Genomic DNA, 13,966 nt, shown 5'->3' with positions numbered 1-13,966 from the left:
TTTCGGGTCACGTGACCGGACGTGCAGCTAAAGGCCACAGGGGGACCTGGGGGCTGGAGGTGTGGAGCCCGGGGGGGCGAGGGGCCCGGGGGACCTGTACGGCCGGGGCAGGCGTCAGGCCAGAAGGCAGGTGCCCTGGGGTTGGGCAGCAGACCCCCGAGCCTCCAGGGTCCCCCTGGGGGTCTGTAGGCCAGGCAGCTCCGGGCCGGCCCCTCCCCTGGATCCGGGCACCCGGGGCCCTGGCCCCCTGTCCTGCTGGCGCCCAGCGTCGCTGGCTTTGTCCCTGCACGGCCCCTGGAGGTCGCCTGCCTAGACGTGTCTACACCCCACTTCCTGACCCTCCTTGGCTGCGACCACGTCCCTGTCCAGGTGACCCCTGGGGGAAGGACTGGCCGCTGGTGACAGCATAGCTCCTGCTCCCCTGTGGGGTGGGGGGCAGGCTTGGGAAGACTGAGATCCCCAGCAGGAGGGGGTCGGGGTGGAAGGTCACGGCCTGGGGGTGCTATGGCGGGAGCAGCCCCCGGTGGACAGGGCGAGTCCACGCAGGGTGGGCAGAGGGGGGTACTCTCATGGGGGCTGAGACGCCTGCACGCGTCTCAGGGAACAGAGGTGGTTATTAGACTTCGCAGTTTTCCTGCCTGGGGGAGGAAACAAGTCCCTTCGATTATAAACGTGTAGAAGGTCGGGAAGGGGCAGTGACGTGCAGGCCGAGCCCAGTTATGCTGAAGGCGGACGTCCATCAGACTGGTTACAGAGCAGGAGAGAAGGGCTGAACTCTGTCCCCAGGACATGGACACAGCGCGGTAGGGCTGAGAAAAGAGGGCGCTGCTACCATAGTGTGTACTCAGGTCTGGAGCAAGGTGAATCCCCGGTGTCCACTGAGGCAGACAGTGTTAAAGCTACAGACTACGTGAAATAAGCACACTTCAATAAATGGAGTACCTTCCAGAAAAGCTCAGCAAAAGTTCTGCAGGAAGATCAGCAGCCCTCAGCGGGGCCGCGGGGCACAGTCTGAGGCCCGGCAGCCTTATGGGGAGGGGGGTGCCTGCGGGGTGGGCCCTGGGGGGCGCCCGGGATGGGATGGGCCTGGGGGGGCGCCCGGGGCGGGATGGGCCTGGGGGGGCACCCGGGGTGGGATGGGCCTGGGGGGCACCCGGGGCGGGATGGGCCTGGGGGGTGCCCGGGGTGGGCCCCCGGCCCGCGAGCCTGGCCTGAGCCCACCCCGAGCCCACCCCTCCCCGCAGCACTGGCCCGTGTTCACGGAGGTGAAGGATCTGCTGACCTTGGTGCCGCCCCTGGTGGGCCTGAAGGGCAACCTGGAGATGACGCTGGCCGCCAGGCTGTCCACCGCGGTGAGTGCCCTGCCTGCCTGAGGGACCGGGTTCTGAGCACCCAGCGGGGTCGGGACGGAGCTGGGAAGCCGGGCAGTGCAGACACACGGTCACGAAGCCAGGGGCTGACCTGCGGCCCGTGAGCCGTGAGTCAGGGGAGGCTGGGCGGTGGGGGTTTGGGGGGCTCTCGCGAACTCTGGAACTCTAAAGCCTCAATTTATTTGAAAATAAAAGCCTGAAAGTTCTTTCCTGTGTTCCAGTCCGAGGAAGGAGAAAGACAGTTAAGGTCAGTCCTTCTCAATCTGGGAAAAGAACAGACAGGGAGTGAGCAGTCAACCTTCAGCGGCTGTGCTCAGTACAGAGGAGCCGAGAGACGCAGCTGCTTCGAACCTTTTCTTACCCTGTCTTGAATTTGGTCAGCAAAAGCCATGACATTGGTAGCGGCGACGGCTTCTCAAGGACGGAGCCGCGTCTCTGACCTGAATTTTTTTATCACAAGAGAAGAGGGCCTTGGGTACATCTCCTGAGCAGGACGCCTGGCCAAGGTCGGGGCGAGAGGCTCCTGGTCTCCAGGGGCCCGTGTCCCCACCCCCCCGCCCGAGTTGCCCTCTGACAGCCTGCAGGACGGTCCGCTCTGGCAGCAGTGAGGGGGCCCCTGCTGACCTGCTGGGGCCTCCAGGGAGGGAGCACCCCTTCGGCCACGCCCAGGAGACTCAACTCAGCTCCTCTCCCCACCCAGGCCAACACCGGGCAGATCGATGACCCCCGGGAGCAGTACAGGGTGGTGAGCAGTAACCTTGCCCTCGTCCAGGTGAGCCTCCCCTCGGCCCCTGAACGCTCCACACTTGTCACTGCAAACCCGTACGTCATCCTCCCGGACGGGGCAGGTCTGCGTGTCTCTGGACAGGACGTGTCTGTGTCCAGTTGCTCTGGCCGCGGCAGCCTGTGGACACACACGGAACCTGGAGCAGGGCTGCGGGCCTGCAGGCGAGACCGCTGCTCGCCGGCAGGTTGCCTGCTCTGTGCGCAGTGAGCTCTGTGGCCGGGGCTCAGCCTGGGTCCCCGGCTCAGGCTCTGGCTCACAGTCGCCTCGGTGGCCCTCACTTGCTCTGCTTTCCTGTTTCCTCCTGAATCCTCCCTAACTAGCATCCCACCTGCTCCTGCTCCAGGCAGGCCCTGGGTGGGCACGTGGTTCCAACGCAGCGTGGATGCAATCTTGCTTCCTGTTTTTTTAAAAAAGCTTAACATCAAAGCATAAAGGATGCTGTACACTGCATAATTAAGCTTTTTGGATAACTTCAGCATATCCTATCAGAAAAATATAGAATCACATTTAAAATTCTTGACAACTGGCAGTTTGACAATGGTACGGCCTGGAATGTCACTGGCAGGACAGACGTGCAGCCGCTGGGGGCCGGCTCTGCGGGGGCCGGCTCTGTGGGGCCCGTGCAGACCTGCCCAGCCTGGTTGGGCCTCACGCACCCATCACCCTGGGCGGCAGTTAGGAGGAGGGCTGCAGTTACAGGCACAAATTACACTGCACTGGGGGTGCTCTGAAGAGAACTCCCGGCAAGTTCAAGGGTAAGAACCGTCTACAGCTCTAGACGTTTCCCAGAAGGATCACAGACAGGATCTGATCAGTTTCTTAGCCACACGTACTTCCTTTCTGTGAGTTACCTGTCCTGTCGCTTGTGCATCGTCCCATCAGATTATCCTTTTATCATTACGGCTGTTTTTGACTAGTGAAATGGACTCATTGTTCTGGACACAGATCTTTTTTAAAAAAAATTACTTGGCCGCACAAGGTGGAACCAGGCCCCTGCATCAGGAGTGCGGAGTGCACCCCTGGGCCAGCGGGAAGTCCCTTGGTGGGGGCCTCTTGCCAGTTACATGAGGGGCACGGTTTCTCCTAGTCTGTCCCGGACTTTATCTTGTGCCATCTCTTGTCACACAAGTCATACGTGGCACTTAATATAAATTTTATCTGTAGTTTTCTTTATAGATTTTGCCTGTTGTAGGATGGAGGCGGCCTTCCCTAATCCAAAAGCTGAAACATGTACTACTCCATATTTCACGTCTCAGCTTAGGTTTTCGTGTTCAGGTCCATGTGTGTGAATGACAAACGTCAGAATCGTTTCCTTTCCCCAAGCAAACATGTGATTTCTCTTACGCTGTTTACTCTAACTTGACGGGAATGCGCCTTTATCACAGCCAACAGTCGTGTACTCATGATTCATTTCCCAGACCCTGCTCTGTCCTGCCGACCTGTTGGTCTGTTTTCTGCCAAGCCACCCAGTTCATTCCTGTACTTTTAACACACATACTCATAATGCAAATGCCAAAAGGACACGCCACTTCCATCTTCTTTGTCAAAACTGTCACGGCTGTCCTTGCACATGTACTTGCTTTTGTGACACTTGAATGTAAAATGAGTTGTCGGGTGCCACCCTGGGATGCTGCCTGGAATTCTGTGTACGAGCCAGGGCATGTCCTGGGGCCCCAGGGGATGGGGGTGCTGCTGGAGGTCAGACCCACTAGAGGGGAGCTGACCCAGGATAAACACAGGACGCTAGGGAAGGCCGGGGCTGTGGGCCGGGCATCGGGATGAAGTGGGTGCTGGTCGCCGCTCCCGGGCAAGGGAAGGGCCTGCCTCAGCCTGGTCCCCGCCCGCAGGTGCAGGCTGCCGTGGTGGGGCTCCTGGCAGCAGTGGCAGCCCTGCTGCTGGGCCTGGCCTCGGGCCAGGGGCTGGATGTGGTGGAGGCCCAGGTGCTGTGCGCCAGCAGCGTCCTCACCGCCTCCCTGGCGGCCTGCGCCCTGGGTGAGTGGCCCTCGGGGTCCTGCAGGGGTGGGGTGCCCCTCGGTCTTCACACCCACCGTGACCTGGGCGCGCACATCTTGGGCCTGGGTGGGGTCTGGGGTCTGGGGCAGGGCCGCAGTGCAGGCGGTCCCTGGAGGGAGGGGCGAGGGGACCATGGCTGCAGGCTCAAGACCCCTCCCTCGAGGCCGCTACACCTCCCAGGACCTGCGTCCGGGTCTTCCCTGAGGCCCAGGGTTCCCAGGGGTTTGGAGCCCCAGAACCACCTGCCTGATGCTTCAGGACCATCAGCGTTGGGGCTGCTCCGGTGCCAAGCGCAGGAGCTGCAAGGCAGAGTGGCAGCCTGAAGGGCCTGACCCTGCGGAGGAGCAGCTGGGTGGATGCAGTGAGGTCCCGGGTGGCCTCCACCCGCTCACTGCCCCCGCTCGCAGGGACGCTGATGGTCTGCATCGTGGTCGGCGCACGGAAGCTGGGGGTCAACCCGGACAACATCGCTACGCCCATCGCGGCCAGCCTGGGCGACCTCATCACGCTCTCCTTGCTGGCTGTGGTCAGCAGCTTCTTCTACAGACACAGAGGTGCGCCCGAGGCCCAAAGTTCCAGCCGGCTGAGTGGGTGGGGAGAGCAGGCACCCGAGGTGCCGAGGCCAGCGCTGGCCACGGTCAGGGGTCAGGGCAGAGTGCAGCCTGCAGCCGCCCACCCCAGCTCCGCCCCCTCCCCGCAGACAGCCGGTACCTGACGCCGCTGGTCGGCGTGGGCTTCGCGGCGCTCACCCCCGCCTGCGTCCTCATCGCCAAGCAGAACCCGCCCGTCGTGAGGATCCTCAAGTTCGGCTGGTTCCCCATTGTCCTGGCGATGCTCGTCAGCAGGTGCGCCTTCCTCTCTGTCCGTCTCCCCGGGGAGCCCCGGGCCGGGCCCCCGGGCGCCGTCCCCTTGCACGGCCGCTGGTGGGCCCCTCAGGGCGGAGGGGTCCACGCCTCGGGCGCTCCCCTCCTGACGCGCATTCCTGGCTGATTCGCGGGGAAGGGAGCGGAGGCCTGGGGTCTCTGTGAGGTCACGGGGTCGCAGGCCAGGCCCTGGCAGCGTCTCTGGAGAGTCAGCACATCCAGGCCCACTCGGGGGCCTGGGGAGGGTCTGGGGTGTTCTTAGAGGGTGACATCTTCTTTGGGTGTCCCGGACAGGTGGGACTCGAGAGGCAGGTGGAAATGCACATGGGGTCCAGAGGGCGCGGGAGAGACCGGGTGGGGGGTGACGGGGTGGCCTGAGTGCTGAGGTTGGCAGGCGCCTGTGCCGCTAATGGTCTGCTGTCTGCCCGCAGCCTCGGGGGGCTCATCTTGAACAAGACCCTGTCGCAGCCACAGTTCAGAGGCATGGCCGTCTTTGCTCCCATCATGTGTGGTAGGTGCTGTGGCCGTCATGGGGGCTTCGGGGCCAGGGGCTGGGAGAACAGTGACCGCGGGGCTTCAGGTTCGGCCCCAAACGCAGCTGGGAGGCCAGGCTGCGGTCCTCAAGGGCTCCCCTGGGGCACGGCTGCCCTCGGGGCGCCAGGACCAGGGCTGAGCTCGCGCCTGCTGGCTGTCACCCAGACCCACCTGCTGGCCTCTGTGGCCCCACACGGCTTCCCTTTTAGATTCACTGACGGCACTGGAAACGTTTTCGGACATTTACAATTAAAGGCCCAGGTTCCCATCTTCTCCTTGAGCAGTGAGGCTGCGACATACTGGCTCACATCCTGGAGGCCCCCAGAGTCCCCGCTCAGCGTCTGCAGGGGGGCGAGCACCGGGCCCCACAGGGAGACGAGCTGGGCAGTGGGGAGTGGTGTGGGGCACAGCCAGTGCCACCAGGAATCCGGACAGTGGGCCATGTGGGCTCCATCTCTGCCCTGGCCGTCCTCAGAATCCTCCGGAGCAGCCCAGGCAGTTGGCCTCCACCCTGGGGGGCCCAGGGAGGGGTCTTCCAGGGCTGGGGTGACAGAATAGGGGAGGGACTGTGGTTGGGGGCCAACCCCCAACCTGCGCCCGCAGGAGCCCTGTGGCCTCTGGCCCTGGCACGCTCAGCTCCCACTGACGCCAGGAGCCCCTCAAGCCCAGCCTGGCTGCGTGTGCCCTGCCCCACCCAGCCCTGTCTCCTCTTTCTGGCCTTGACGTTCCCTCAGACGTGCCCGCAGTCTGGATCCTTCCTCGAGCGGCTTCCTGAGACCACCCCTCCCTCCCTCCCCACCCCTGCACCCTGCAAACGGGCATCAGCCACTGAGATATGCGGCTGCTGGTCACACCCACTTCGCTCAGAGGCGCCCTGTCAAGGGGACCCTGCTGCTGCCTGGACGCCTCCCTCGCGAGGTCCCAGCTGCCTGGTCTGGAGCCAGACGACGCATGTGGTCAAGTGCGAGGGAAAGAGAGGAAATCAAGTGCTGAATCGGCCAAGGGAGGCTTCCTGGAGGAGCTGAGCTTAAAATAAGGGACAGGCTCCGAGACGGACGTCAAGGGGGAAACCGGGCTGTCTTACAGGCGTTGGTGGCAACCTGGTGGCCATTCAGACCAGCCGGATCTCCACGCACCTGCACCTGTGGAGCACGCCCGGGGTCCTGCCCCTCTGGATGAAAAAATGCTGGCCCAACCCCTGCTCCACGTTCTGCAGCTCAGGTGGGTCTGGGGCCTTCCAGGGACGACCATGTTGTTGTTTCTTTCAAGGATGGCATCACTGGAGCCTGTCACCAGGCCCGACCCCCAGCACAGGGGAGGCCCCTGCACCCAAGGCGTGCCATCCAGGCCCCAGGATGGGCCATCTGCCCCGCCCTGTCTGACCTGCCACCCATGCACAGACGAGCTCTCGACGCCTCTGCAGGAACCAGTGCTCCACGGGATGAGGGTCGCCCGGTGACCTCGTCGCCTCTAACTCCTCCCCTGGGGGTCAGGTCACAGCACATGGCTTTGGGGGGGAATGTCATGTGTAGTTCTTAGTTTTCAGTGGATTTTCCTGAGTTTTCACGCCACACGCCAATAGTAACAACTATCTTTTTCCCTTTGTAACTTTTTTTGGTTTTTAAAAAGATCCTTTTTAACAATTAGGCCTCATATGGTTTGTCACCGTGAAGAGGTCTGGCGCAGCCTCCCCAGGGTGTTTTACGGTTACATCCACGCGACTGTGTCGCCCTCCCCACCTAGCTGATGAGACGCTGTGTTAACTCAGAGCAGATGGAGCCTGGCTCTCACTGAGACCCCCTTCTGCCCGACGAGACCCTCACGTCACAGGCTGGCTCTACAGCCTGCAGTCTCGGAGCCACGCGCGCAGCCGCTGAGGACCATGCCGAGGGCTCCCTGGCCTTGGTCCCAGCGCGTCTGCACGGCAGCCTCCGGAAGCCGCTGTGGGTACTGCCTGTGCTGGGGCCTCTGCGGCCACCTCCCGTCACAGCGGGTCACGTCGCCTCCCAGTCGCCCTGCTTGCTGCTGTGGCTCGATCCTGCTTGTTCTTGCTCCAAGGCCAGCTCCCAGGAGCGCTGGCTGCACCCGTGGGGAGAACACGCAGCAGCTCCGTGACGCGTGTGGCTGCCACGCTGCAGTCTCCTGCCCGGGCCTCTGCAGCCGCCGCTCAGCCACGGCCCTGCCTCCCGCAGACATCAGCGCCACGTCGGCCCGCGTCCTGCTGGCGCTCGTGGTTCCTGGCCACCTGGTCTTCTTCTCCATCGTCTCCCTGCTGGAAAGCCAGTCAGTCCCGAGCGAGAGGACCTTTGTGCTCCTGTACCTGCTGGCGGGCCTAGTCCAGGTAAGGACGGGCACCGCGCCCCATCCTAGGAGGGGTCCCTGGACAAGCGGGACATAGTCCCTGCCTCCTGGCGGTTCGGTCAGCTGGTCTGGCCCAGGGGCCGTGTCCAGAGGCACTACTCGTGCCTCCTCAGCAGGGTCAGCGCAGTGGCGGAGGGTGGGTCCTGCGATGGGCAGGGCCAGCCAGGGGCTCCTACAGGTGCGTGTGGGCTTCTGCTGGCAGCCCACCTGCTCAGGCCCTGGGGGTGGCCCCGTGAGGGCGTGTCAGCACAGCTGTGACCCCAAAGGGCATGTAGGGAGCCTGGAAGGCCGTTTAGAGTGGCACCGGGGCAGGACGGCCTGTACAAGCGGCTTCGGGGCCTGAGGCCTGACTGCACACAGTGTGCCTCTACACAGGCTCCCAACAAGCCTAAGAGGTAGAACTGGCCTGAGGCTCCGGGCAGAGCCGTGCCTGGGGCCGAGGGGAGCCGGGGCTGGCACGGGGCCCGGGGCAGCACACCCCCTGCACCCCCACCCGGAGGCCTGCGGCCCCTCCCGCGCAGCCGTCACCCCACCTCTCCCCACGCAGGTGATGGTCCTGTTACACCTGGCGGACGTGGCTGTCCGGCTGGCGTGGCGGCGGGCCCTGGACCCAGACGACCACTGCATCCCGTACCTCACAGGGCTGGGCGACCTGCTGGGCACCGGCCTGCTGGCTCTATGCTTCCTCACCCACGGGCTGCTGCGGACTGGGGTGCAGCCGGGCGGCCCCCTGGACCCGGCGCCTGGACCCTCCTAGGGGCCCAGGAGCCCCCTCCCTCGCGCCCACAGACCTGACGCGGCTCCTCCGGCCAGACCCTGGGGCTGGGCGGGCCTCTGCCCAGCACACATGTGCCAGGGGCAGGGCGCGAGGGGGCGGGACCCTCAGCCCACAGGCCGTCCTCCCCGTCTGCTCCCAGCGTCTCTGGTGTTCAGCAGAAACCTCTGCTTAGATTTAAACCCCTGGAGAAGGGTAAAGGTGAGACCGGACCCCCAGCCCACCCTGAGGGGAGGGGATTGGCCCTGCACCACGAGGATACGAGAGCTGCGGCTGAGAGAAAGAATGCCCAGCTTCCGGCTACAAAAACTTTTATTTACTCGCATGAGGAGCTGGGCCCAACAGCAGCTGGGACCTCAGTGCCTGGGAAACGGAAGCCGGTCCCGAGCAACTCGGGGGACAAAGGTCCAGCCCTGGCCCGGAGGTTGCGTGTCCAGGGTGCTCTGGACAGGCAGGGAGCCAAGGTGCGGGTGGGGCGGCTGAGATCCACCTGCAGATGCGGATACAGCCCCCCACCCCCACGGGATACTGGGGTCAATGGGAAGTGGGGTTGCTCCCACAGGCCCAGGCCCCCTCAGGAGATGAACAGAGAGCAGGGTGAGAACCAGCAGTGTCTGAACGACAACGCCCGCAAGGCACAGGAGCGGCTCCGGGGCTGTGTCCTCTCGCAGGGCGGGCCGTGCTGAGAGCCAGCACACGCACACGCGCACCTGAGTGCCAGGGTTCGGCACGCGCCTCAGCGCTCGGGGAACAGCTTTGCAAACCACTGTTGGCTGCCATGAGGTACCGACGCCCAAATAAAAACTAAGAAAACTCACTCTGTGAGTTTAACTCGACACTTGGCCGGTGTGGGGGCTGCAGCTGGGCCAGGGGGGCCGTCCACGTCCTCGACCTGTCGGCTGGGGCCCCCGGGTCCTCAGGGGCCGCCCTCGGCGGAGCAGGAGACCAGCAGCTGCTCTCGCAGCTGGGGTGGGAGGCCAGCCCCAACCGTCCCTGATGGAGCGGAACAGAAACACCCAGCACGGTGCCCCAGAGTCTCTGAAGAAGGGGCCTGGCCGCCCGGCGGGGTGGATCACGGCCGGGCCCGCAGACCAGCCACACCTCCCAAGCACAGCGCATCCTCGGGTCCTGTGGCACCTCCGCCCGCAGGCAGCACCTCCTGCAAAGCGAGCACAGCGGTGAGCTCACCTTCCCCCAGTTTAAGCAAGTGTCGCATCAAGGAGAAGATTCTACCAGCACCAAAAGTGAGGAGAGCGGGGAGCTCCGTTCCCGCCGCAGCCCCCTCAGAGGTGGGAACCCCACCATGTGCCCCCGGAGTCCCTATCCGCCTGGACTCCATTCTCGGAGCCCCGGCCGGCCCTGCATGGATGGGTCCATTCTAATCAGAGAGGGGACCCCCTCCTCAAGCCGCCACCTCCAGGGAGCCGCCCTGGCACCGGGCTCCAGGCCACTATGGAAACTGATCACCGCCCACCCTCTGCCACCCCAGGAAGGAGCCCAGGACGCGGGCCGCCCCGTGGGCAGAGGGACACTGTGAGGCCTTCTGGACGCTGTGACCAGGGGCCTCCAAGCTCCATCCAATGTCCACTTCTAATGCCAAAGCCCAGGTTGAATATAAGAAAACCAAAGTTACTGTCTGATTTTTACATATGTGTTTCAAATCTGATAAAGCACAGAAGTCATGCTTATCTATCCAAATCTGAATTATCCACTGCCACCCACATGCAGCTTAACCCCTGACTCCAGCAAACCATTTAACCTTTCTGGGCCTATCTCTGCATAGGCTGAAACCCAGCTAGCCCAACTCTCACAGGCCTGAACACCTGAACTTGAATATGTGAAATCCCACCTCACCCACTAAGACGCGTGAACCTGAGCTGCAGCTCAGCCTCTACTGCTCAAACCCTCATCCCCTTTTCCAGAAAACACCCTGGCCAAGTGGGGACCCAGGGCAAGTCCACCTCAGGGATGAGCCTGGGAGTCAAAGCTTCATGGGGCTCGGCCAACCCAGAGAACAGGGGCACCGAACCTGGAGGACATAGATGGGCAGGTCGACAGCAAGCAGGGGGTGGAAGGCGGGAGGCTGTGGGCTGAGCGCCAGGGGCAAGGCCCCGTCCCCTGAGGGTTCGTCCTGCAGAAGCAAGAGCACTGCGTCAGGGACCCCAGCCCCAGGAGGCCACCCCCAGACGTGGCCGCGCTGGCCCAGCCCGTCTTCCGGGGAGGCCCGAGGCCCACGCTGACCAGGGCCAGGGGTCAGCTGCCTGCCCCCCCTGCCCCACTCAGCCCCGAGGCCCAAAACCGTGGACAGAGGCACTCAGTGAAGACGTGCCAATCAGAGACGCGTGTCCTCAACGTGGACGCCTCTCCCCTTCCCATCTCCTGCCAGCCCCGGAAGGCAAGGCTGAAGGTGATCGCGTCCCGCCAGGTGCGGAGGCCAGATCCTGACCAGGGAAAGCGTGGATTCCGCAGCGTGACAGACGGGGTGGGGGGGTGTTTGCGTGTGTGTCTCTGTCCCTCTGGGTGTGTACCTGTGTGTGTCCCTCTGGGTGTGTGTCTGTGTCTGTCCCTCTGGGTGTGTGTCTGTGTGTCTCTCTGGGTGTGTGTCTGTGTCTCTGGGTGTGTCCCTCTGGGTGTGTGCCCGTGTGTGTCTCTGTGTGTCCCTCTGGTGTGTGTCTGTGTCTCTGTGTGTGTCTCTCTGGATATGTGTCTGTGTGTCTCTCTGGGTGTGTGCCCGTGTGTGTCTCTCTGGGTGTGTGTCTGTGTGTCTCTCTGGGTGTATGCCCGTGTGTGTCTCTGTATGTGTCCCTCTGGGTGTGCCTGTGTGTCTCTCTGGGTGTGCTTGTGTGTCTCTCTGGGTGTGTGCCTGTGTGTCTCTCTGGGTGTGTGTGTGTGTCTCTCTGGGTGTGTGCCCGTGTGTCTCTCTGGGTGTGTGTCTGTGTGTCTCTCTGGGTGTATGCCCGTGTGTGTCTCTGTATGTGTCCCTCTGGGTGTGCCTGTGTCTCTCTCTGGGTGTGTGCCCATGTGTGTCTCTGTATGTCTGGGTGTGTGTCTGTGTGTCTCTCTGGGTGTGTGTCTGTGTGTCTCTCTGGGTGTGTGTCTGTGTGTCTCTCTGGGTGTGTGCCCGTGTGTATCTCTGTGTGTGTCTCTGGGTGTGTGCCTGTGTGTCTCTCTGGGTGTGTGCCTGTGTGTCTCTCTGGGTGTGTGTCCGTGTGTGTCTCTGGGTGTCTGTGTATGTCTCTGGGTGTGTGTCTGTGTGTCCCTCTGGGTGTGTGTCCGTGTGTCCCTCTGGGTGTGTGTCCGTGTGTCTCTCTGGGTGTGTGCCTGTGTGTCTCGCTGGGTGTGTGTCCGTGTGTGTCTCTGTGTGTGTCTGTGTCTCTCTCTGGGTGTGTGCCCGTGTGTGTCTCTGTGTGTCTGGGTGTGTGTCTGTGTGTCTCTCTGGGTGTGTGTCTGTGTGTCTCTCTGGGTGTGTGCCCATGTGTATCTGTGTGTGTCTCTGGGTGTGTGCCCGTGTGTCTCTGGGTGTGTGTCCGTGTATGTCTCTGGGTGTGTGTCCGTGTATGTCTCTGGGTGTGTGTCCGTGTGTCCCTCTGGGTGTGTGTCCGTGTGTCCCTCTGGGTGTGTGTCCGTGTGTCCCTCTGGGTGTGTGTCCGTGTGTCTCTCTGGGTGTGTGTCCGTGTGTCTCTCTGGGTGTGTGTCCGTGTGTCTCTCTGGGTGTGTGTCCGTGTATGTCTCTGGGTGTGTGTCCGTGTGTCCCTCTGGGTGTGTGTCTGTGTGTCTCTCTGGGTGTGTGTCTGTGTGTCTCTCTGGGTGTGTGTCCGTGTATGTCTCTGGGTGTGTGTCTGTGTGTCTCTCTGGGTGTGTGCCCATGTGTGTCTCTGTGTCTCTCTGTGTCTCTCTCTGGGTGTGTGCCCGTGTGTGTCTCTGTGTGTCTGGGTGTGTGTCTGTGTGTCTCTCTGGGTGTGTGTCTGTGTGTCTCTCTGGGTGTGTGCCCGTGTGTATCTGTGTGTGTCTCTGGGTGTGTGCCTGTGTGTCTCTCTGGGTGTGTGCCTGTGTGTCTCTCTGGGTGTGTGTCTGTGTGTCTCTCTGGGTGTGTGTCCGTGTATGTCTCTGGGTGTGTGTCTGTGTGTCTCTCTGGGTGTGTGCCCATGTGTGTCTCTGTGTGTGTCTGTGTCTCTCTCTGGGTGTGTGCCCGTGTGTGTCTCTGTGTGTCTGGGTGTGTGTCTGTGTGTCTCTCTGGGTGTGTGTCTGTGTGTCTCTCTGGGTGTGTGCCCGTGTGTATCTGTGTGTGTCTCTGGGTGTGTGCCTGTGTGTCTCTCTGGGTGTGTGCCTGTGTGTCTCGCTGGGTGTGTGTCCGTGTGTGTCTCTGGGTGTCTGTGTATGTCTCTGGGTGTGTGTCTGTGTGTCCCTCTGGGTGTGTGTCCGTGTGTCCCTCTGGGTGTGTGTCCGTGTGTCTCTCTGGGTGTGTGCCTGTGTGTCTCGCTGGGTGTGTGTCCGTGTGTGTCTCTGTGTGTGTCTGTGTCTCTCTCTGGGTGTGTGCCCGTGTGTGTCTCTGTGTGTCTGGGTGTGTGTCTGTGTGTCTCTCTGGGTGTGTGTCTGTGTGTCTCTCTGGGTGTGTGCCCATGTGTATCTGTGTGTGTCTCTGGGTGTGTGCCCGTGTGTCTCTCTGGGTGTGTGCCCGTGTATGTCTCTGGGTGTGTGCCCGTGTATGTCTCTGGGTGTGTGTCCGTGTATGTCTCTGGGTGTGTGTCCGTGTGTCCCTCTGGGTGTGTGTCCGTGTGTCCCTCTGGGTGTGTGTCCGTGTGTCCCTCTGGGTGTGTGTCCGTGTGTCTCTCTGGGTGTGTGTCCGTGTGTCTCTCTGGGTGTGTGTCCGTGTATGTCTCTGGGTGTGTGTCCGTGTGTCCCTCTGGGTGTGTGTCCGTGTGTCTCTCTGGGTGTGTGTCCGTGTATGTCTCTGGGTGTGTGTCTGTGTGTCTCTCTGGGTGTGTGCCCATGTGTGTCTCTGTGTGTCTCTGTGTCTCTCTCTGGGTGTGTGCCCGTGTGTGTCTCTGTGTGTCTGGGTGTGTGTCTGTGTGTCTCTCTGGGTGTGTGTCCGTGTGTCTCTCTGGGTGTGTGTCTGTGTGTCTCTCTGGGTGTGTGCCCGTGTGTATCTGTGTGTGTCTCTGGGTGTGTGCCTGTGTGTCTCTCTGGGTGTGTGCCTGTGTGTCTCTCTGGGTGTGTGCCTGTGTGTCTCTCTGGGTGTGTGCCTGTGTGTCTCTCTGGGTGT

At 62.4% G+C, this 13,966-nt stretch overlaps 2 protein-coding genes across 9 annotated transcripts in view; one reads left to right on the top strand and one right to left on the bottom strand.

Annotated features, from left to right (window-relative positions):
• Positions 1 to 9,537, top strand: part of SLC41A3 (solute carrier family 41 member 3) — a 23,773-nt gene extending 14,236 nt beyond the window's left edge. For 4 of the 5 annotated variants that reach the window (XM_055413412.2, XM_055413410.2, XM_088831828.1 and 1 more), the window contains 9 exons: positions 1,245 to 1,352; positions 2,071 to 2,142; positions 4,005 to 4,149; positions 4,578 to 4,724; positions 4,871 to 5,015; positions 5,465 to 5,544; positions 6,654 to 6,788; positions 7,760 to 7,908; positions 8,476 to 9,537. In XM_055413412.2, coding sequence (XP_055269387.1) covers positions 1,245 to 1,352; positions 2,071 to 2,142; positions 4,005 to 4,149; positions 4,578 to 4,724; positions 4,871 to 5,015; positions 5,465 to 5,544; positions 6,654 to 6,788; positions 7,760 to 7,908; positions 8,476 to 8,685 — 1,191 coding nt within the window. In that variant the 3' untranslated portion in view covers positions 8,686 to 9,537. The remainder of the gene's footprint in view (positions 1 to 1,244; positions 1,353 to 2,070; positions 2,143 to 4,004; positions 4,150 to 4,577; positions 4,725 to 4,870; positions 5,016 to 5,464; positions 5,545 to 6,653; positions 6,789 to 7,759; positions 7,909 to 8,475) is intronic. The other variant, XM_088831827.1, reaches the window with a different exon arrangement.
• The window catches only part of ZXDC (ZXD family zinc finger C), a 23,988-nt gene continuing 19,552 nt past the window's right edge, over positions 9,531 to 13,966 (bottom strand). For 3 of the 4 annotated variants that reach the window (XM_055413407.2, XM_055413406.2, XM_088831826.1), the window contains 2 exons: positions 10,733 to 10,834; positions 9,624 to 9,862 (listed from right to left, as the gene is read on the bottom strand). In XM_055413407.2, the coding sequence (XP_055269382.2) occupies positions 9,776 to 9,862; positions 10,733 to 10,834 (189 nt within the window). In that variant the 3' untranslated portion in view covers positions 9,624 to 9,775. Of the gene's footprint in view, positions 9,863 to 10,732; positions 10,835 to 13,966 lie in introns of all 4 variants that reach the window. The other variant, XM_055413405.2, reaches the window with a different exon arrangement.

The sequence above is a fragment of the Moschus berezovskii genome, chromosome 24 (assembly GCF_049115385.1).
Source record: "Moschus berezovskii isolate FMDL1 chromosome 24, NW_MosBer_1.0, whole genome shotgun sequence".
In the NCBI taxonomy this organism is placed as follows: Eukaryota; Metazoa; Chordata; class Mammalia; order Artiodactyla; family Moschidae; genus Moschus; species Moschus berezovskii.
This window is presented reverse-complemented; position numbering and strand designations above follow the sequence as displayed.